This window comes from Astatotilapia calliptera, chromosome 2 (assembly GCF_964374335.1).
Source record: "Astatotilapia calliptera chromosome 2, fAstCal68.1, whole genome shotgun sequence".
Lineage (NCBI taxonomy): Eukaryota > Metazoa > Chordata > Actinopteri > Cichliformes > Cichlidae > Astatotilapia > Astatotilapia calliptera.
Window position 1 is genome coordinate 6912313 of NC_137423.1, and position 21188 is coordinate 6933500.

The following is a 21188-nucleotide window of genomic DNA, read 5'->3' on the forward strand; positions in this document are numbered from 1 at the left end:
CTGACCTGATACTGGGCTGCACAGTACCTGAGTACCTGTTCAGAAGTGAAGGACAGGCAGAGTAAATCTGTAACAGACATTCTTAGAGGGCTAAGCTCCTTACACTGCTGAGAACTGAGACGAGCTTCAGCTCTGTCAGATCTGACAGGAATTTGTCTTGAGAAAGGTTGACGGGAATGATAGTGACACTTGGACAAAGTCCACATCCATACGCAAGATATGGTGGTCATTTACATTCCAATTTCTGAAACATCTTACTTGATAAAATTATTAAAACCAATATAGGGAAGACTATCAGCAGCTGAAAGAAGAGAAAAATTATCTGTAGTCATGATGCAGCAAGTGTTAAATTTATCGTCTTTCTAGAGCAGTATGAAAAAGGAGGACAGAATTTAATCTTGCATTTATATTTTTAATGAGATCATTTAGTTGTAGATACACTAAAAACTGTTCTTAATGAATCTACTAATTAATTCTACTGCCTCAGTCTAGCATATCATGTGTCTGTAAAACTGAAAGTCTCATCTGCTCCTCTGCAGGTCTAATGAGTGTGTGTTGTCACTGAAGAAATGTGCTCACAATCAGTGATCAAAGGTTTCCAAACAGGAGGCCCCTCTGTCACCAGGAGCTGGGGCCCCATGCACTCCAGAAAGAGGACAAGGATGTTACTGTGTAAAGAGACAGAAGCAAAACCCACCTGTTTGCTTCTCTGCCAATGAAATCAATCCTATGAGCTGCACGCAGGTATCCTCTGTCTGCCCTCTGGGGGAAAAGGTCAAAGGTCAAGAAGGTGAAGAGCCTGATAGTGGGAAGAAGAGAAAGCTGACTAGGGAATAGCTGATACAAGAAAACATTTTTACATTAGAAATTATGTAAGATATTGTATTGTTCACATTTAAAGAACATGTTGAAGAGCATAACAATTACATTTCTAATTTCTGAAATGAAAAAAGGCAAGTAAGTAAAACTCTGCTTTCAAAAGATATTTGAAGGAAGTCAGTCATTCCATAAACCTCATCTCCTCAGGAAGGTTGTTCCGGAGTCAGAATCTAAGATGGCGAAAACACAACAACCTTCAGATTTAAACCTCAGCCTGGGAACAGCCAGAATGGCCCCACATGAACATCTAAGGCTGTAATCAGCTTATTAACTTTGAGTCTAACTTAAATAAGAGTAATTATACTTCTGTAGTGGATATAATGATAATATTCCCCCACAACTGACAATTTAAAGCTGCAGTGAACAGAAAAGGTGAAAGAGAAAAAAAAGCCTTTTTCCTCTTTTTTCTTCAGTGCATGGATACTCAGGTGTTTGATACTTGGCAAATGTAATTCAGTGCTGCTTTTGGCTTCACACAGGACCCCAACCCCACTCTCCCAGATAAAAGCCTTCTGCCTGACCCACTGGAGCACCACATATTACATTCGACATGGACTTTATACTGCTTAATACCTGGTCTGAAAATGTACATGTAATCGGTCATTCTCATTTCCGGGGAATAAAATAATCTGCTTTTAACAAATCTACTGTCCTATAGGGAACAAGGTGTCCTAGTGCATAAACCATAAAGTTGGCATTAGACATCACTTTTCCTCCCAACTTGGCATGTTTCAACATGAAGGGTTACCTCTGTGGAGCAGTGTATTTTAACCCACAGCCACAATAGTGTACCCCTAAAAAAATTGTTTTTAGTTCTTAAAACTAACCAGTGGGTGAAAGCTAGCTGCAAATGTCATATAAGAAAATGAAAGTTGTAACTGTTTAAAGTATTTATTTGAAAATTAATCAGCTTTCTTAACACAGTAACACTGCATATTTATTACAGCTAAGATTTCATTATTATCACAACTAGAATTCCTGTTGTGGAAAAAAAATTCATTGTCTCTTTTCAAGCTCACATCTCAGCATTTTTAAAAATAACGCTTAATGTGGGTTGTGTAGATGGATCTTATAAACAATCCAATGCTATCAAAAGGTGAGGAATTAATTGTAAACATGTTTAAGTGATACTAAAGTCAAATATTGCTGGATAAGCATGATTTTCTAATATAAAATCGAATGATTTCCAGCAGACCCGAGGGAACAGTGCCTCAAAACGGCATTTCAATATATGTAAACTGTCTAAAGGTGGTTTTAACGTGTTCTGCCCCAAACTAATCTCTCCAATCAAAACGTTAGTAGGTTAGATCTTTAAGATTCTACTTCCTCTCCCCGGCAGGAGGAGCACCTCCCTCTGGACCCGTCCTCCCTTTGCAAACGGCGGCGCGCACCATCGCCCGCTCCCGTGACGCAGCGCATCCCCGTGCTGCACAGATGCCGGAGTGGAAGCGACAGGCGCGCTCATCCAAACGCATCGAACACAGGGGACGTGGGAGAAGATCGTCCGATTTGCGTCCGTCTAAGAGCTCCAGACCGCGGGGAACGATGCTCGGAACAAGTCGCTCGGTGGGAAGCAGGACTTAAAAAGCTGCGGAACACTTTTATCTGTATTCTCTCTTTTCCCCCACTCCGATAATAATCAAGATTCCGGGCAGTCGCCGTCCAGTTTTCTCGATCACTGAGAATTTAGTTCCAGTTTCACGACAGGTCGGTGTTTCGTTTGGACACGATGTGGAAGCCGGGAACCCTCCTCCTGCTGTTGCTGTGGCTGGCATCCGGCGAACTCCAGCAAGAGACGGAGCCGCGGAGACTCCCACCCCCAGGAAAGTTGAATTTCGGCTATGTGCCAGCGGGAGTTTACGAGACGTTGGCCCATTACGAACCTGGACCGATAGGGATTCTGTTCCACATGGTCCATGCTTTCCTGTATGCGGTACAACCCAACGCTTTTCCACACGGTAAGCATCCCCAATCGAGCTCACGGTGGCTACAGCACAACAAATGCAGACCGAGCCCTGGGCAACGTGTCTGAAATGTATATGGAAGTCATGGGGGAATAAGTTATGAGAATCTATGAGTGTTGTTCCCGCTTGGTTGTCTTGTGGGACGCAAACAGGGACACGAACAAGAGAGAAACTGCAGGTTATTATACTGGATTACAAATTGACTTTTTTAAACGTTTTTATGAATTAGGCACATAAATATTTATTCTAGTTTTGTGGATATTGGGTTAGGAATCAAAACTTTGAATTTTATAGCGCTTCTTCGGTCTCACTGCGTGAAAAAGGTGTCCACTTGCGGATTGGTCCAGTTGTGCGTCATGCGCCCCGTTCAGCGCTCACAGCACGCACTTGAAGGTGGTGTTTCTGCCTGCGGCGCACTTTGTGTCAGGATAATTACAATTAATGAGCCTCCCGCTGACAGCAGCGGTGCACGTTGTTTTTGCCTCTGTGAATGAACGTCGTTGGGTAGTTTGTTGGTATGAGCACCCGAAGAGCTTGAACGCGCATGGCTTTACATTTAATACAATTATACCTGGCTGCTTAACCACACCCCCACACACGGAGGTGTCTCTGTGTGTGTTTAATTGGGTATTGGGTGCTCAAAAGACTCTACTCCACTGCATGCATTTCAGTCGAAGAAACATTTTGCAGATTAGTATCTCTCTGAGTCACCTTGTTAATTGAGTAATCCCATAAACCCCTGCGCCATATGCTGTTGGCGTTTTTAGTTTTCAGTTTGTCACCGGCAGTTGGGGGCTCATGGCCTAATCCTATGGAGCAGACAGACCACTGCGCAGTGAAGCTGTTAGTTCATTCATGGGTGCACACACTAAATAATCCAAGGAAGAGGGTGGAAGTCATGTGGAAACAGTGGGATAGGATAATAAACGACAGTTCAGAGACATGTATGTTTAATTTCTTTGACTAGAAATTTCACGCAGATGTTTTTCTTTTTTCTTTTTTTTTGGGGGGGGGGGGTCATGAAAGGAAATTTTGCAAGTAAAGGTCATTGGTTATTAATAGAACCTGTACATGTTTGCATATCTAAATCCAATTCTGTCAGGGCTGCTTTGATTATAAGGCTACAAGCTGGTTTGCAGGAAACCATTGGCCTTTCACGGCTTGTCAACTACATCTCTTGCGCTGCGCCATTACATAACTTGGAGTTATGTTAAAATCTATAAGATGAGCCAGAAGAAAGATCTGCACTCGGTTTCCACTCCAGTGGTTTGTGACTTGAAGTGGCGCAGATGTCAGAGTGGAGCACTGTTTAGGCTGGGTCGACCTGGGTGTCGTTTCTCTTCAGCCTGTGATAAGATACAGTGTTAACGTTGTTACAGCAGGCTTTTAAAGAATGAATCACTGAATCCTGTAGCAAAAAAGGCTCTTAAATTATGTTCATCTGTTTCCTAATCACATCTGATTTAAAGGGACAGTTCACTCCCAAACAAAACAACATCTTGTCTTTTGGAGTGATCCCACTACTAACTACCATTCATTTGTTGGGCATTTGTTTGAGATGATGATGGCTACAACAAATGTTTTATTAATTTTCTATTTTCTGTTAGAAAATGAAGATATTAGAAAATGTGCAAATGAACATCTTGCTATATATACACACAAACACACACACTAGTTCTGTGGATGTGACTTTATTTATGTATTTATTTTTGTGGATACATTTGGACCATGACAAATCTTGTTATTCATATCCCAATACAGACGAGCAGCGTCAGCCACTCATTCCTTCCCCAACATCTGGACCAGGTGTTTGTTTCAAAGGTTTCTCAAACCCATAATTGAAAGCAAAACCATACTCAGAGCATTAGCAGAGAATGAGTCATTTTTAATATTTTTTTGTAATTTATTTACAGTTGATTGACAAGCACTATATGGGCGAAAGTATCGGGCCACACCTTTAACCTTTGAATTCAGGTCTATGAAATCAAGCACCTTTCCATGTAGTCTGCCTTTAAAGACAATTGTAAAAGAATGGCCTGACTGAATTTGAGTGAGGTACTGTAATAGAAAGCCACCAGTGCAGCAAGTCAGTTCATAATATTTCTTCCTATCTAGAAAAGAATAGAATAGCCCTTTATTCTAGACCATGACACACCATAAAAAGTTACAGAACAGGGTCACCGAGTGCTGAGGTGCACAGTGCAAATGGTAAAAGTCAACAACGTTCTGCTCACTGAATAAATGCAGAATTCCAAACCTCTTCTCGCTATAACATCAGCACCGAAACTATGTGTCATGAGCTTCATGGCATTGGTTTCCATGGATGAGCACTGCAGGAGTAATGTGTAGTTGGCGCAGTACCTTTGTTGATGGAAAAAGGAGAAGGTTGAGCTACAGAAAAGGATAGCATACCATCCTTTAAATCAGGGGTGGGGAACTCCAGACCTCAAGGGCTGGTGTCCTGCAGTTTTTAGATGTCCTTGATCCAACACAGCTGAGTTAACCGGCTAAATTACCTCCTCAACATGTCTTGAAGTTCTCCAGAGACCTGGTAATGAATTAATCATTGGATTAGTTGTGTTGACCCAGGCTGATATCTAAAACCTGCAGGATACTGGCCCTTGAGACCTGGAGTTCCCCACCCCTGCTTTACATTAACATGCAGGCATTTGCGTATATAGGTCTTACTTTTCTCATTTATCCACTACATCTACCTGAACATTGCTTTTGGTAGCACAGAAAACACAATTATTGTCATATTTTCAGATTTTTGAATAGACAGCAGAGTACTTGTGTTTCATGTTAATGTCAGTTAATGAAACTGTTTTCCTTTTTTAAATTATAGCTCCAATATCAAAGGTTTCATACATGTGCTATATCCCCGAGGCTTGTTCGACCCTTGTGGATTTTTATCCAATACAGTCAACAGCCAGTTAGGCTAACCCTATAAACAAGTGTGAGATGAACATTATGTTGATGAGTAATTAGCGACGCTCCATCATCACATCTCTTACTATCAGTGCGCATAGCACATTACATTGAGCAATGTCTTTATAATCTCATGAATGCTCAATTTAGTCAGCTGATGTGTTCATCACGCTGTATGTGCGGCAAGCGGCTCCGAGCTCGTAGGAGGTTTGATTAGAAAAGAAGCAACAAATGTCTTTCATCAGCACCCACACAAATCGAACAAACAGCGACATATTCTCTAACTTTTTTGTCTCCAACAGCTGCAGTGTGGAAGCCTCCAGGAGCTGTTGACGCCTCCCTCACACTTACCCACACTCTCACCGACACACAGATGCTACAATCCAATACTCAAGCTGATGTATAGGATCACAAACCCTTTTTACACTGCAATTTCACAGCAGTTATGGCTTTGTGATGAATTCTTCTCATTAGGATGTTGACTTTTTTTCATCAAAAGTGAATGGATACTTTCCAAAAAAGCCCAGGGTCCTGTGTAACCTCTGACACCAGAGGTTACAGATGCAGGGGAAGTAGTAGTATCGCTGTTGTGAATTGAAAAGTTTGCAGTGTTAGAGGTTTGAGCCCTACTCCCTCAAATGCACAAGGGTGCTTGAGCAGGACACTGAATCATCTGTGTTTGTTAAAGCAAAGGTGAATGATCTCAAGACCAATGCAGCAAACTGGTTTACGAGCCAGCTGGTAGGGAAATCGCAAGGAAAAGGAAAGGACTGTGCTTTCTTCTAGGCAGCGTCTGAACTTTCAAAATAAGAGCCAATACACTAGTAGATTTCAGATAGTGTCCTCATAGTGCCCGCACTCATCCTAATATTGCAAGCTCATTTAGAAACGTTTTCTTTTTTCTTTTACTCTCATCCAGTTTGCCTGTCAGGGGAATGATTAAGTAGCAATGACATGCTTTGCTCAAAAGCATTTCAGTAGAAAACATGAATGTAGGTTGACAATATTGATATCAACAGTATCAGAAAGCATTCAATCAATTCCCCTTCCCGAATTAGTAAGAATGTAAACATGACATAATAGTTGCATTTAGTTGCATCTATTTAGGTTTTCATGTCTGCTAATTAATCCTGGTGTAAGTCAGCCATCGCTTGAGAATAGCTGTGCATTAAGTTGCGTCTGCGGTTTTGAAATGTACCATTTCATGCCTGTGGGTGAGCGCAGCTGGGAAGCCAGTGCCAGCCATTATCGTGCAGCAGATCCCTGTTGGAAAGTGTTTCCTCATTAGTGTTTCCTTTTCTCAAGAAACCATGTTTAGGTGGAATTCAGACCACAGAGGACGTTTTTCAAAGAACCTAACAGTTGCCAGGGAAACCCATCACCAGTGATCATGACCTGTGTGATTTGCTTCACCTCGCTGGCTTGTGTATCTTACTGCATCATCATGATCATGAAAAGTACTGTGGAGTTATGTAGATTTATGCAGCTCAGGGTATATGGTCTTACCTAATGTTTGTTATTTAACACTCATTCGAAGGGAACCCAGGGTGGGTTTTTTTTTTTCTCCAGCAAAGAGGCATGAAGCGACTTTAGTGTTCAGTGAGGGACAGGTAGACATGAAAGAAACTGAAGAGGAAGACTTCAAAAGATTTCTAACCAAGGACAAAGACAAGGAAGCTCATCGTGAGCTGCATTTCTGAGGTTTTTTCTTTCTTTCATGTTCTTTGGAAGAAATCTTAATATAGCAGAGTTTGTTTAAAGTTAAATGATGAGAAATCTCAATTAAGTAGCTAAATGAAAGTAAAAGGTTGGAATAACTAGGATTTAATCAGAAGATGTTAGTGTTCTCTCTCATTCTTGAGCGCTACAAGATTTGCTGGGATTTACAGTAACACCAAGGTTTTTATAGTTAACGAAATCTAAACTAAAAACTAAAACTAGATATAAAAACACATTAGTTTACAGAAATAAAATGGACACACTAAAACTCTGAGGGAAAGGTGTATAAAAAAACAACAACTGAAAATTGTGCTCTCATACTGGTACAAATAATTAACTGAAAATTTGTTGACGTACACCCACCTTTATCTGATGCATTTTAGTATACCAACCAAAATCAGGCACAGAAGATTGGTATAACAAAACGCATGTGATTTACTTACATTTGTTTCAGCAGATAACAGGATAGCAACCTTCTTCTGTTTTTCACTTATCTCCTCATTTGTCTAACTGCTTTGATTCTTTGCTCATATTGTGGCTGCTGGCTAGTGGCTCACTCTGAACTCAGAATAGCTTCAACTTTAGCAACTTTGCTTTTTTTTTTAATCTTCTTTAAATTATATATTTACCTTGGTGAGGGTTATTTAAGTGTCCCATTATGTTTACTGTTACAAGCTTTCTTATGGTTGCCCCACCACGGATTACTTGAGTGGCTGATTTAGATCCCTCTCCATTTGATTTAATAATAATAATAATAATACATTTTATTTGAGGGCGCCTTTCAGAAACCCAAGGTCACCTAAAAAAAAACACAATTAATAAAAGGAACAATAGTCATAAAATACATAAAATAAGTTAAAATTACAAAACAGAGCGTGACAACAGATAAAATCAGCATTAAAGCGAATAAGCCAGTTTAAACAGATGTGTTTTGAGCTGTGTCTTAAATACGGAGAGGGAGTCAATATTTCTTAGTGCAGGAGGAAGAGAGTTCCAGAGCCGAGGAGCAGAGCGACCGAAAGCTCTGTTCCCCATAGTGATAAGGTGTGAGGACGGAACAGTAAGATGAATAGCAGATGATGATCTGAGAGTGCGGGAAACAGTGGTGATATGGAGCAGGTCACACAAATATGAAGGAGCAGATTTATGGATACACTTGTATGCAAGAAGTAAGATTTTAAAATTTATCCTGGCTTCTATGGGCAACCAGTGAAGCTGCTGAAGAACTGGGGTAATATGAGCACTTAACGGAGTGCAAGTTATGACCCGAGCTGCAGAATTTTGAAGAAGTTGGAGTTTATGAAGGGACCTTTTAGGGAGACCAAATAGGAGGGAATTACAGTAATCAATACGGGATGTAATAAGACTATGGACAAGGATGGCAGCAGCATGGGGAGTAAGGAAGGGACGGAGTCGGTGAATATTACGTAAATGGAAGTAAGCAGACCGTGTTATGTAATTAATGTGAGACTGGAATGAAAGAGTATTATCAAGTATGACACCCAAACTCTTAACCTGAGGGGAGGGAAGGGTGGGAGAATTTTCAACGTTAATGGAAAAGCTGTGGGATTTGGTTAAGATAGATGGTGTACCAACAAGTAAAACTTCAGTTTTATTACTGTTAAGTTTGAGGAAATTGGAGGAGAACCAGGATCTAATCTCAATAAGACAGTCTGAGAGGGAGGTAGGTGGGAGGGATGAATTGGGTTTAGAAGAAAGGTAGAGCTGGGTGTCATCGGCATAACAGTGAAAATTTATATTATATTTTCGGAATATATAACCAAGAGGAAGCATATAAATAATGAATAAAAGAGGCCCCAATACTGAACCCTGGGGCACACCAGCAGAAACAGGATAGAGAGCTGAAGAATGGGATTTAAGTTGGATAAACTGAGTGCGGTCTGAGAGATAGGAGGTAAATCAGGTAAGTGGGGTATGACTAATACCAATGGAAGCTAACCGGTTCAGGAGAATATTGTGAGAAATGGTATCAAACGCCGCACTAAGATCAAGAAGGATGAGAATGGATAGGAGACCAGAATCAGCTGCCATCAGAAGGTCATTGGTAATCCTTAACAGAGCAGTTTCGATTTGTATATATCTAATGCTAATTTGTACACTCACTACTTTGTTGGGGCTCCTTTACAATGAATTTCTACATCAATGCATCATTGGCACTGCTGAGATTTTTGAGCTTTGATTACAGTCTTCAGGTTCTCTGTATTTTTGGCTCCAGTGTTTTTCATCTTCCTCTAGAGACAATACCCTGTAGAGAATGGGCTATTGTCTTTGGGGTTCAGGTCAGGCAAGTTGGCTGACCAGTCAAGTACAGTAGTAATATGGTGAGTAAACAATTTGGTAGTAGTTTGGCACTGTGGACAGATGCTGATGGAAAAGGAACACAGGATCTCCATATTGCTTGTCAACATAATATCTCCTGGTAAACTGCTGTATTGATTTTGGACTTGATAAAATACAGTGGACCACCACCTGCAACACCAGCAGATGAAATGACATTCTAAAGACTGCAGACATTTCATCTGCTGGGTTTCAAACACCTTGGATTATGTGCCTCTCCATTCGTCCTCCAGGCTCCGGGACTTTGATTTCCAAATGAAATGCAAAACATTTACTTTAATCTGAAAACAGGCCTCTGGACCACTGAGCAGTGGTCTTATTCTTTTTCTCCTTAGTCCAGGTAAGACACTCATGATGTCTCTTCTTCAGGAGTTTCTTGATATTAGGAGTCCGACGGTTGCCGCTCTTTTCCTGACATCCATGTGTAGTGTCTCTTGATACACTGACACCAGTATCATTCCACTCTTTGTGAAGCATTCTCAAAATCTTGAATCACCTTGACAATCATCTCATGTCCATCTCATCCGTATTGCTTGTTCGCCTTTTCCTATCACACTTCTCTCTTTCACTCAGCTCTCCATTTATATGCTTGCATACAGCACTCTGTGGCCACCTAGCCTTTTCAGCAATGACCTACTGTATCTTATCCTTATTGCAGAGGGTGTTGATTACAGTCAACTGGACATCAGCAGTCTCCCCATGATTGTTGCTGCGTATAATGAACTAGACTGATAGAAGATGGGTATTTATACTTTTTGAATAATTGTTTATTCAGACATGGTTTCTGATGACAGAAGAATTGATCCTGCTGGTAAACGCATATAGTTTTTTCTAACTTTCTCTTACCATAGCAGCAAACACTCAGTTTTAAAAAACCAAGGCAGCTAGTTATTTTTAGTCACATTAAGAGAGTTCTACTAATGTGAACATTATTTCTTGCCTTGAATTTTTTGCAGAAGCTGATTAACATTATTATAGCTTATGAAAAAAAGTAAAATGATAGGAATAACAGATTATTGCGGTGGGATTAGACTGCAGACACTGACCCTTTGGCATTCTGTGTTTTTAGCTGAATGTTTTACTAGGTTTACAAATCTGAGAATTTGCTGACGAAATACTGATTTGCTTGTAAAATTGATTATGGCACTACATCCTCATTACTCTCCAATATATGTGGCTTTACAAAAGTAATATTTGGAATCTGTCTGCCTTTTGGAGGTTGTTTGATACATTAAAAAATGAAGGGAAAAAGATGACATATGCAGATGAGAGAGAGGTTGGCAGGGTTTAGGTTATTTCTGATGTTTGACCTTGAATACAGCTGAGGCTGTCCACTCTTCAGGGTTTAATTTGACTCAACCAAAAAGCTAGTGTTGGATATTGAATTGCACATGCCCAAAGGTCATTCATAGCACATGAGAATGACTGGGTGATGCCAAAGGCCTTGTCAGATAACAGTCTAGCGCTAAAGTGATTAAAGAGAGCGTCCTTCATTTGGAAGGTCGTGGCTTGAGCCCCTTGACAGCCAGCATCTGTTTTGCTGAAGTGTCCTTGAGCAAGATACTGAGTGTATCTGCTACTGACCCCATCGTTTCTGTTGAGGAGGGTGACTGGGGGGGATCACAGTAAAGAAGGAAATATGGGAAACTAAGTCATGAGTGGTTATTTTTTTTCAGCATTTTTCCAGCCAGTTAAACATTTTCCTAATTAGAGATTTTCTCAGCAGAAGGCACATCTGTGGAGATTACTATTAGATGCTGTGATGATTCGCTCAAAGGGGCTTAAATTTACAATCACGATGTTTGGCAGATCTGAATCAGTTCTCTATTCATAATACAAGTCAGTGGATAAACAGATGACTTCCAGAACAATATGTGCCCACATGATGGGCTGGTGTCCTATTTTGCACGTTTTGTTATGAGACACAAAGATCCAGTGAAAAAAATTAGGCTTACTTGCCAGACCAATTTCAACAAGTATTTCAAGTCTTTACTGTGTACATGTCTTGCTGAGTAGGTGACACAGTGGAAGCACTGTGCATAAAGGTAAAAAAGTGAATGGATGGATTCTTATATAGAACCTATATACTATACTTAATTCTACTCTCTCGGAGTACTCAAAGCGCTCTATACAACATGCCACATTCACCCAATCACACCCATTCTCACAAGCACTGTCTCTATACATAGTGCTTTCTAAGTACATTCACACTCCGATCGGAGAGCAACTTGGGGTTAATATCTTGCCCAAGGATACTTGACATGCAGACTGGAGCAGCCAGGGATCGAACCACCAACCTTCCAATCAGTAGTCAAAGGAGCTTGCAAAGAAAAGCGTCTGGACTTCTTTAAGTTGCTTGAAGACGTTTCACCTCTCATCCGAGAAGCTTCTTCAGTTCTAAGGTCAAATGGTGGAGAGTCCCAGATATAAACCTAGTGGGAGTAACCCCCCACATCAGGGGGTCCTTTTGTCCCTCTGTGGGGGGTTACTCCCACTAGGTTTATATCTGGGACTCTCCACCATTTGACCTTAGAACTGAAGAAGCTTCTCGGATGAGAGGTGAAACGTCTTCAAGCAACTTAAAGTCCAGACGCTTTTCTTTGCAAGCTCCTTTGACTACGATGACCTGGATGACTGAGAACCTTCACAGACACTTCCAATCAGTAGATGACCTGCTCTACCTCATGAGCTACAGCCATCCCGAAAAAGTTTAGACTGAAACCAGTATAAACTATGTATGCAACCCGTACTTAAATTTTGCTGTACAGATCTCAGTTTCAGGATAGCTTGTTGATGGTACTGGCAGGTCCAGTAGATACGACACATTTTCACAAACAGCTGCTTTTTATATTCAAAGTTTTTCACATGTTTGATTTAGTAGTCTCTGTTTTATTGTCTAAGTTCAGTTGCTGGTAACCAGCTATATCTGGTCTTAACTATCTAGTGTTTCCCTGGGGACAGGTTGGTCAAGTTGTTCAATGTACTCAGTATCATTCATTTACATCAAGTCTCTCTCCCTACTGTTGGACAGGCTCTAATTGCTCTGTTTGAACTACAGCTGGTAACAGAAGTTCTTGTTCTGCCTTTGAGATCTGCTTCAAGCTCCAAGTAGAACATATGTGGAGAGCTGGTGCTAGAGTAGAACAAGGACTGCCATCTGCAGCTGTAGTCCAAAACAGGGAAACGCAAGTCCATCCACAGAATAAAGAACTTACTGGACAGGCAGTGATTGTTGCTCTGTTAAATTGTCACAAAGTTAAGTGGTAATGTTCATTAGTCAGCTTTCTTTAAAAATCTGCCAACCTCCTGTTCACAAATACAATGTTAAACTTGGGGAAACTGAACTGTTTTCTGGGGAAAAATACAAAATTACAAAAAAAAACAAACCCAAGCAGACACAAGGAGACAGTGCAAATTCCACACAGAAAGACCCCATCTGGCTGCTGGATTGGAACCCAGGCCCCTCTTGCTGTGAGATGAAGATGGTAATACACCAACAAATGGTAGTCCATGTTCTGCTCTGTGTAGCAGAACCAGCTCTCCACCTCCTGTATGTTCTACTTAGAGCTTGTAGCAGATCTCAAGCGCAAGAACATGAACTTCTGTTACCAGCTGTAGTTCAGAGTCTATCCAACAGTAGGGAGAGAGACTTGGTGTGAGGTAAGAGGGCCCTTAATCACAGGGGGTGGTGTGGGTGAATGGTTGGATGGTATGCTAACATTGCCGGGGCTTTTAAGAAAGTTTACTTTTGTGGTCACAAAGACAAATGAAATTCTTCAGACATATTTGAGTTAGAATTCTTTAATCATTATTACTTTTGTTATTGGTAATTTTGTTACTATTGTTATACTACTGTTAAGCATATGTGTAATAAGAATCTTAATAATAATTTATATATTATTGTAGGATCTACTGTACAATACAAAGCGCCTTGAGGTGACTATTGTTGTGATTTGGCACTATATAAATAAAATTGAACTGAATTGAATAAGAAACCTGCTGCTGCTACCTGCTGTGCATCTGTAAGCACAACATAGGCATAGAGACCATAGAGGAAAGAGACCGTTTATTCCAGGAATAAAATAAAAATGTACACTTTTATTGCAAAAAAAATATTCCCCCCAAAATATTTTATTTCTGTTTTACAAAGGCAAGAAAGGAATACCAAATCCCTTATAAATCTTTTATCTGCCGACAGAGAGAATTATGAATAATGGTGATTTGAGCACAGACTGAATGGGAAATTTTGTTCTTCTGTTTGGCCTTATGGAAATTGGCATTGAGTGTTTTGGGGACTTGGAGATGCTATTCGACTGCGTACCTTGGAGCAATCTGTGGGGAATGCTTGGGGGGGGGAGATATGTCTTAAACTCTTGCTCACAAGAGGTGAGCGTACAGTGGGCCAATCCTTCTGTCAATGTCCTCAATGATGCGGATGCTGTACTGGTCTTCTGTGGTACTTGTCAACATAGGTTCTTACCCTCACCTATGGCTACAAGCTCTGGATAGTGACCAAAAGGGTAGATTGCACATAAAAGCTCATTCTGGAGGGGCTCAGAGTACAGCTTCTACTCCTCAGCAAAAGGAGCCACCTGAGATGGTTTGGTGTCTGACTAGGTTGCTTCCTGGACACCTCCTGGGTAAGGTGTTTTTGTCACATCCTACTGGGATTTCAAGTGTCAAATCTCTGATTATTGATATTAATATCAAATTTTTTTGCAATATTAATGAAATTAACCCTACTGCATAATATTTTGGAGAACCCCAAAAAGCTAATGAATCATGTATTCAGGGAAAAATAGCAGATTGAGTCTACTTTAAAGATCCTTCGTAAACATATTATAAGCCATAATGATCTGATTAAAGCACTTCAACATATGTAACACAAGGACTGCTAAGAAATATTTTGTCACCTTCCTCCTTACATTATAAGTATTTATCATCTGCTAAGAATTTTTGTGTTTTTGTCTGCAGACAGGCTAAAATATGTACAATATTAGCGGATATATGTGCAATATTCAGTTTATAATTAATTACTGTGTGTAGAGTGTTTAAAATATTATAAAAACACAGATTTGGGGCAACTGCATCATGTTTATCGAGGCTTCTGTAACACATATGTAGAGGAAACAGGGTCACGTTGCTGCCTTTTTCATTATTTTGTAGAACTACTGCCCTGAGGCCCATGATGCAAACATGTGAGGAACACTTTCATGTCCTCCAGTATTTTAAACTTTTCATAGCTTCCATCTGTTACTAAACAAGATCTGATACGACTGTGTGTGGATTTATTATCATCTCATTATCTAACCATCTATTCAACTGATCTGTATGTTTCACAAATCCTTAATGTAACAGAAAGATACATTTTTGTTTGCAAAATCTGGTTCATTTTTAACAATCTTACTAAACTGCCAGGCTATAAATAAACTGCTGTGTAATTTAGCATCACTGCATGATTCCCTGGCCCAGTCATACTCTTGGAGCATCTGGATGACAGAAAGTGATGTGTATCGTTCTTCTGCTGTGGTTTTGTGCTGTCACACACAGTTGTGTCATTGCACTGACAGTGATGGTTGTTAGTGCTGGGATGCTTGAGGACACAAACAGGGACAGCCTTAGTCGCCTGTAGCATAATGGCAGCTGATTGCCACAGGCGATGTGTCACTGTGTGCAGCACAGTGCTAAAGAGGCTATCACAGGTGAAAATGTACACTCGGCCACACAGATCTCCTTGTTTCAGATATTTTGTCATGGGTTACACAGACTTACTCTTATTCCATGTATACTTGGTGCAGTCGGCAGAGGTTGATGCCAGTCTCAACTTTTGATACTTTACATTTGGAACCAGGACAACGTAGACGAATTTCCTGAAATTTCACAACAGATGGTTGGTTGAGAACAGAAGCATATTAGGGCTGCTTAAAAATGGAGCTTGTGAGTGGGGTAATATACGTTCACTGTATAGTTTGTTTGGCAAATATTGATAGGACCAGGCTGAATCAGCTTTTGCCTTCAGAACTACCTTAATGTTAATGCTGGAAACATTCCTCAGAGATTTTGGTGTGTGCTGTCAAGATAGCATCCCACAGATAGGTCACCTGTCATCATCCCCATGCCTTAATGTCTAAATGCACTGTGTTGCTGTCATTTGATTGGCTGATTAGATATTTGTGTTGATGAAAAGCTGAACAGGTGTATCTCAGGATTCCCAAGATTAAAGTTTTTCAGGATTTAACATTTTCAGGGTTGCATCAATGTAATTACATAGACAACAATGCTTGCCATGTATAGCAATATTATTATAAATATCAACACATTCTTGGTCTGATTGTTTTTTTGAATCTGGATCAATAAATTATGTTTTCTGTTACCTAAGATTTTTCTCCTAATGCCAAAGGAACATATCTTTACCATGTGTTTGTTGTGGTATTTAGTATTCTGATAGGTTGATAGGATCAATGAAAGAAACATGCTTTTTCTTCCTATCTTAAACATGTCTAGTAGGTAGAGTATACAGACTGCTAATGCTCTTGTCGCACAACAGGATGTCTTCCATTTAAGCTGCTGCTGCCCCAGCTTTGTAAGAAAAGATCACACTGCATAATGAGAACAAAAAAGTAATATTGTAAAGCACTTTAATTCCCTGCCTGCAGCTCTAGCCCTGTGAATAGATATCAAAATAGCCTTTAGCTACGTGTTGTTACACTTGAAATGGATCCACAAATCTGGGATTAGTCTTTCTGAAGGCTCAGCGAGGCAGGTGAGGTAGCCAGCTCTAAATGAATTGCCTCAATGCTAAATATATTACACAGCCATTTAAAGAGGACAAGACATGTTTAACAGCAAATTATTAAACACCAACAAATCCAAGCTTACCCGAGGAACTGCGAAAAATCATTTAATAAATAAAATGGGCATGATATTATTAATTTTGCTAGTAAAGGGAGATGAATTGTTAGTTTTTTCTGCTCTAATAAATTGACTTGAGTAAAATGATGAGACGTAGCTAGATTAATATTGAGGCAATCATACTGTCAGAGGTGACATCGTTACAGCAAGTCTACATTAGCAACAATCTTTAACCTTCACCCTGCTCTTACTTGAGGTCAGAGCATCAGCTGGTGGATACAGAGTCTGATGTCTCGCTTGGGAAAAATATGTAAGGGATTTGTTGACTGACACTCTTCTATTTTCGGGACTAAATGTGTGAACCATCACTGACAAGTTTGCTTTCGGCTTTCCACCAGCCTGCTAGTGCAGGCATTCAGTGTTTAACCTCCCAATGAATCGCCTCGAATTAAGAGCAAATGTATTCCTATTTCCTATTGACAATTTTGTTAAAACTAACAATAATTGGAAAATTGTAAATTGTTTTCCAGAGTAAGGATAATTATCATTAAAATTACATGGTTTTATATGACAGAAAATGAGGACAAAGAGAGATGAGGATCTTTAAATTGCCTAACAAATTCCATCAATATGTTCTCATTATTGGTGGTAACTGCAACACAAGAGAATCGTTATGAGTTGTTGCTTTTAAGACCATTCGGACTACTAGCTCATCAAGCAAATGATTTTATAATTAGAGCTGCAGCACTGAAACAGCACTCGTTCGTTTTTGTCCAATACTGAAGAAACTGTAGGACTCTAGCAGCACTGCACATCACAGTGTTGGTTTGAACCTTTTGAAATGAAAAGCCATTCAGTATACCTTTCAGTCTCAGTGTTGAAAGATTTCTATCCGGTTTAAAGGGAAATGCGTACTTCAATAGACTGAACAGGCAGTTTATGAGAGAAAAGTGATGCATCTCATTTAGAAGGTTTGCTTCACTAACGGCTGGCATATTAGCAGATGAAGTAAGGGGAGATAAGAGCTGTGGCATTAAGATAAGTTGAGACATTTCAGGGTAATATTATAATGCCACCATCAGCTTAAGCTCCCAGCTATCTGACAGTGCAGGTGAGAAATGTGGCAAAGCCATACATGGGGACAGCACAGGTAGAAAATCTAAAGATCGTTGTAGTAAGAAAAGCTGTGGAGATATGGGCTTATTTAAAGAAAGAAGCAAAATTGAAAGGAAATAAATGCAGGGAGTTTGCTGGTGAAAGAGCTGTCGGTTCCCCAGCTGCTGCTAAAGCCCTGTTTCATTCGGGAACGTCATATTTGGGTCAGGCCTGGGTAGCCAAGCAGGAGAGTCGAGACGAAGCAAGCGGCTCAGTCCTGCTGAATGGATGGCAAGTCATGCATTCTCTGTCCCTTTGTTCCGCTTCATTGGTGGGTGCAGCGGTGCCTGCTACGAGTCGACTCTGGGGACATGGTGAGTTGTAATTGCAGATGTGTGGCGAAAGAGGGTCAACCTGCCAACTCCAAGGATGACTACTCTAAATGGTGCTCTTCCTTCTTTAGCCGCTCGTCACAACGCTTCGCAATATCCTTGCACCCTTCACTCAGCGTTCCAGAGACTGTTTCACTGAGTGGGATGTGTCACAGTAAGACGACTATGCCACACTCAGAGACTTTTGGTGTGCAGCTGAATTGTGTGTTTTCCTTTGCTCCGAACTTACCGTATGGGGACTGCTGAGTCCAGCTGGTTTATGTAAAATGTTTACTGAAAGTAAAGCTTGGCGCTTGAGTTGGCTCCAAACTAATTAACACCATGTCGATGCAGCTACTATTTACAATAAAGGATGGCAAAAAGTCAAGTGCTAGCTGATTAAGCAGCACTTTGCGGTGTTTCCCACACAAGGTTTTACCCTGACATTTTGCCAGAATATATAAACCAAATCGTTAGACTACCACCACCAGCAGTCAGCAACTAGGTAGATGATATCAGCCAGGATTGATCCTTGCTTTCACGTTGTTCACATCAAATTCTGATTCTAACATTTGAAAATTGCAGAATAAATCCAGACTTATAGGACGCATAAAGGTTTTTCCAGTCTTCTGTTGTCCACTTAATTGCACCTAAGTGCATAACGGTTATTTTTCCTCATTTGAATGAAAGATGCTATCTGTGGTGGATTTAGTAGTCGACAAACACCTAGTTAACTGGCACGCCCAAGACCTTCCTGTCTCCATCTTAACGATCGGCTTGCATTGTTGTGGGAGCCTTCAGTGTATCATTTAACTGCTTCCTCAGATTGAATCTCAAACCTCACTCTACAGTAATCCTAGTATTTTCTGGAGAGCTGCTCCAAGCTGGCTGGTACTCAAACCATAAACTGCTGCAAGTGGAGATTCGGTTCATGTGCAGTTACACCAAGCTGAAAGAGGCTGTAGAACAAAGACTACCAATGCCAACTGCTGTTCAAGTTACTGGCATTGGAAACTATCCACAGGACGATGAACTAATGTATTGCTTATTTGTTTGTCACAAAGCACTTGGCAAATATATTTTTACAGCAGAAACTTTTGAAGGGACTTATTTAATAACTCACTCTAGGAAAGTGTGTGTGTGCCTCTTTTCACTGCGCACATGCCTCCTTCATCTTCCACAAATAGAATCCAAATTTGTGGGAAGCACTTAGTTTGTATATCTCCTCAACAATCAACATGCCCTATCATGTAGAAATGATAGGCTAACTGTGTTTGTATGTTTTCCAAACCTTTGGGAATTTGATATCAGTATATTACTTTATAACAGCAGGCACATTCAGTGACAGCTTGAGGGCTTCCTCTCTTATCAAAGCGTGGAAATTGTATCACAATGAGAACTTTATGACATTGTAACGAGAACCGTATTGCTCATGCTTGTTGACTTTACTGTATAATTTTCTATAAAATAGATAGGATAAAATAATTTTATGTGCTGCAAATACTGTGCTTTGTTTGTGATGTGGGTTGACAATAATAATTTTGGCATGTAGAGTGCACTCGGAGCACTGTGGCTATTTCTCTAGAGAGAACATGACAGAATTTAAATACATCCACAACAAAAATTAGGAGCAAACTGTAGTTATGGCGACGTGTGGGGAAACTGACAGACAGTAGTCATCAGCATGAATGGATCAAGCATTTAATAAAAAAAAAAAAAGAAAGAACCTGAGTTTATATCTGACAAGAAAAATTACATCAACTGGAATGAGAATGAAAGTTTGTGTGTGTATGTGTGTGTGTGTGTGTGTGTGTGTGTGTGTGTGTGTGTGTGTGTGTGTGTGTGCTTTCTCCTGTTATCTGTCACCAGGCAGCCATTAGATTGTCTCCTGTGATTGGTCAGTCTTCACCCTTTGCAGGTCATTGGTCCTGTCTGTCATTGTCACCTTTGCAGCATTGCTTCAGCCTTGATTAGCTGATGGTAATCTGGGTCGTTGTTTACCTGGGCCAGACTGCAGAGACAATCCTCTTGGTTGTCAGGCAGTAGACATGCTGACCAGACTCCACTACAGACTACATGTGCCTTGGTACTTTCAATTAACTACTTGGGCTAAAGGTTAGAATAGTAGGCTCATGACCGGAAGACCTTAATTCTGACTCACTGTGTATATGTGAGTATATACAGAGCTGAGGTTCTTTTTCCTCTCAAAATCACTTCTGTTACAGTTTTAATTCATGTAACATTGTGCTATAGTAATTTGCTTTTACAATACAAAATGTCGCCAAAAACTGGCTCGAACATGGGGCTTTTAAGAAAGTAGAAATTTTGACTACATCTAAAGGCAGATTTTATATCTGGTCAGATATAAAAGTCACACAGTATCAGAGCTAAAAGCTTATGATTATAACCTTCTCCCGGCTGCATCACACTGCCTTTCTGACCTTTTTGCTCTTTTATCTTATGAGTCTCTTTGCATTGAGTATCGTGAAAATGAATGATACAAATGAGAATAATGGTGCACACCTTTTCAATGTTCCTTCTTCAAGCATTTGTGACAATCCAATAAGGTTTATCCTCATAAAGAGGCTGAGAATGTAAACAGAGAGCTTGAGAAGATTTTAAATTCTTTTAAAGACTAACTCAGCTACCAGCCAATTTCACCATATTTTGTGTTCATTTGATTTAAATCTGGTCTGTTACCTTTGCACACAGAACGAGAGAGGGGAAACAAAGAGAGTCACCTGCTTGGATTGTGATTGAAATCTGGACAATGGTCTAAGTAGTGGTCCACATTTTAAAAGCCTGGCCAATTATCTGAGCTGTTACACATAAATTCCATTTCAATCAGTACTTATCATTACTGATTTAAATAATAATGCAATCCTTTGGCTGCTGTTGGCACTCACTTAACAGTTACTGCTCGTAGCCTGCGTCAGTCTCCCACTCAGATTAGGTAATGCTAATGTCACACTAGGGAAAACACTGGAGGCAAAAGTATTGAAACCATGTGCAATGAACTACA

General features: G+C 40.2%; 1 protein-coding gene across 22 annotated transcripts in view; it reads left to right on the top strand.

The window, feature by feature from the left end:
* The first annotated feature begins 1760 nt into the window (after positions 1 to 1760).
* The window catches only part of prom1a (prominin 1a), a 94223-nt gene continuing 74795 nt past the window's right edge, over positions 1761 to 21188 (top strand). For all 22 annotated transcript variants that reach the window (XM_080304842.1, XM_080304797.1, XM_026183095.2 and 19 more), the window contains exon 1: positions 1761 to 2837. In XM_080304842.1, coding sequence (XP_080160968.1) covers positions 2609 to 2837 — 229 coding nt within the window. In that variant the 5' untranslated portion in view covers positions 1761 to 2608. The remainder of the gene's footprint in view (positions 2838 to 21188) is intronic.